The following is a 3,030-nucleotide window of genomic DNA, read 5'->3' as shown; positions in this document are numbered from 1 at the left end:
AGTTGGTTCCTGCAGTTTCTGTATAGCAATGAAGCGTTCCGCCCACTGTTGGCATGCAATCTAACCTAGCCGGTATTAGTTAGCCATGTGATGCAGAGTAAACTCTGGGTAAGCCTATTGCCTTGGTCAATATTTGCTCTAGCTCTGGGAGGGAAGATTTTAACAGCTCCACTGACGCAAAAGATCCTAACTCTCTCTGACTTCTTTACAAAGCTGATGTGTGCATTTTGTGTCCCTCTGCCACAGATGTTGCCAGCAGCTGGAGCTGAAGATGAAGGACAGACTGGAGGAATTGAGGATCCGAGTTAATGAAGATGAGGACTCTTTGGATATTGATGATACTCTCTCATTTGATAACCCTGTTTTCAAGGAGGATGAGACCAATCCCATGAGCAAGATATTCCAGGAAGTGTCAGACATCTCGCTGGGCCTGAGTAAACTGGAGGAGTTATCAGAGAGCATCCACAAGACGCAGCAGCGGGTGCTGTGCTGCACCACCGAGGAGAGCGTTTATGAAGAAAAGAAAGAGCTAAGTAACATTAAAGCCTCCTTCACTAGTCAGGCTAAAGTCATCCAGCCTCAGCTCTATGGGATTCAAGACACACTGGCCCGAGACAGCAAACAGTGGCTGGCAGGATACCGCATCCACCAGAGCCAGCTCTCCGTCCTAATCAGCCGGTACCGAGACATTATCACTCACCATTATGCCAAGGAGATGGAGTACGTTGAGAAGTTGAAGGAGCAGATCATAAGGCAAACCGAGCTGGCGGGCTTAAGCCTATGTGAAGAGGACATTAATCAGCTAGTGGAAAGCCCTGTGGCTCCTCGGATTGTGGGCCAGGACCTGGAAGTGCTCAAGGCCAAGCAGCACTTGGCCATGGCTCACGTACGCCACCAACAGCTGCTGGACCTAGAGGCCCAGATCAGTGAGCTGCACTCGCTCTTCCTGCACTTGGAGGTGCTGGTTTCAGAGCAGCACGAAGTCATCAACAACATTGAGTACAACGTCCTGCATACACTTGATTACGTGTCCCAGTCCAACGAGGAGGTGAAGAAAGCCCTGAAGTATGAGCGCCAGTCGCGGATCTCGGCAGCACTGTCAGCGGTGCTGGGCCTCTGTGCCTGTTGTACGTGCTTATCATGCGTAGCTGGCACAGTGTAGTGAGACGGACACAGACTCTGCAAGGGAAGGGGGTGGCTACCTTACATGGAACCTTACAGGGGGTGGCTACCTTACATGGAACAGCCGGGCTCTTTGAGAGCAGTGAGCATGGATTAGCCCCGCAGACTCATTGGAAGGGAGTCTCCCATGATTTGGATGGATTTGAAGGCAGGTTTTATTGTATCTTTCATATGAAGAAGGATTTTACTGAGTATTTCGATAGGACTCTAGCAATCAAGCTCATGTTTCCACTATTCTTTGATGATGGCATGTTCTATCTTCAACAGTGTCCTTAAGACATTTAATATATGTTAATAAGAAAGGCATATTTGAGTTTCTGATCAAATATAGCCTTTTTTAAAAAAGAAAATACAACTTTGCATAAAAAAGCCCCTGCTAAAACTTGCATTGTATCATCAGTCATTATAAAGCACACAAAGAAACACAACAGCTCAGTTTCCCAGGTTGATTATAATGCTCCTCCACCCAGGTTTAAAACCGTAATCTCTGCACTTTGTCAAGTTTTTATTACTTGGATTTTTAATATGGGGTTGACTCAGTGTTTGTCGTGTTTTGTTGTAAAACAAGCAAGTGTTTAGGATTGCAAAATGCTTCCAGTCCTGGTGCCATCGCTCTCCCAGTGGCTGGAAATACCTGCAGTATGAATGAAGTGTATTGATGTTTACGTAAGTAGTTTTTGTTTCAAACTCCTGTTACAGGGCTGTGCTTTCCTTCACACTGTATATGTGGATTTGAAATGAGGGGAAAGGATTAAATGCAACAGTGGTTTTTAATCCTTTGCAATTCCGTTTTATAGTTTTCTGGTGGAGCTGCCATCAGGCACAATTTCAGACTTGTTCTTTCATTTGATTCACTTTCTGGTTCCATGATACTTTCAAGATTAATAGAAACAAAAACAGCTCTTATTATGTTATCAGTAATTTTACAGTTGTCCATTTAGTGCTCACTGACCATGCAGGCTAACAATATTACAGCTCAAAATTCAAGTTTCATGTACCTATTGATTCAGAGTAGTGCAAAAGTAATGCATGTGAGCACGTAGGCAAAAACTCTCAGGGCTGTTTTCCCAAGGATCTAATCTGATCTAATCTAATCTAGTCATCTTCATAAGAATGCAGTCTAATGTTGTTAGAGAGAGACAAGGGGTATGTCACCACTACCGATATTAAAGAGTTGCTGCGGGTGTAGTCGCAGCACCGGCGCTGGGAGAGAGCTTTCCCAGTGCTGTAAAAAAACCATCCCCACGAGGGGAGTAGCAACCAGTGCTGGGAACTCTACACTGCCACTTTAGAGTGCTGAAACTTGCATCACTCAGGGGGGTGTTTTTTCATACCCCTGAGCGAGAAAGTTTCAACACTCTAAAGTGGCAGTGTAGACAAGGCCAAGGTGGGTGAGGTAATATCTTTTATTGGACCAACTTCTGTGGGTGAGAGAGACAAGCTTTTGAGCTTCCACAGAGCTCTTTTTCAGGTCTGGGAAAGGTACTCTAAGGGCTGGTCTACAATGGGGGGGGGGGGATCGATCTAAGATACACAACTTCAGCTACGAGAATAGCGTAGCTGAAGTCGACGTATCTTAGATCGACTTACCTCGCATCCTCACGGCGCAGAATCGATGGCTGCAGCTCCCCCGTCGACTCCGCTTCCGCCTCTCGCCCTGGTGGAGTTCCGGAGTCAACGGGGAGCGCATTCAGGGATCGATTTATCGCGTCTAGATGAGACTCAATAAATTGATCCCCGATAGATCGATTACTACCCGCCGAACTGGCAGGTAGTGAAGATGTACCCAAAGTGTCATAGCTAAAAAGAAGGTGGAACAGATTGTTTATAAGTAGTTGTTTTTTTTCT

At 45.8% G+C, this 3,030-nt stretch overlaps 1 protein-coding gene across 1 annotated transcript; it reads left to right on the top strand.

Annotated features, from left to right (window-relative positions):
• The first annotated feature begins 209 nt into the window (after nt 1-209).
• Nucleotides 210-2,475, top strand: LOC117883088 (syntaxin-3-like). The gene has a single exon (XM_034782064.1). The coding sequence runs from the start codon at nt 272-274 to the stop codon at nt 1,160-1,162; it is 891 nt and encodes a 296-aa protein (XP_034637955.1). The 5' UTR covers nt 210-271; the 3' UTR covers nt 1,163-2,475.
• Nucleotides 2,476-3,030: the final 555 nt, after the last annotated feature.

This window comes from Trachemys scripta, chromosome 9 (assembly GCF_013100865.1).
Source record: "Trachemys scripta elegans isolate TJP31775 chromosome 9, CAS_Tse_1.0, whole genome shotgun sequence".
NCBI lineage: Eukaryota > Metazoa > Chordata > Testudines > Emydidae > Trachemys > Trachemys scripta.
Note: the sequence above shows the minus strand (reverse complement) of the source record. Positions and strands in the feature narration are given on the sequence as shown.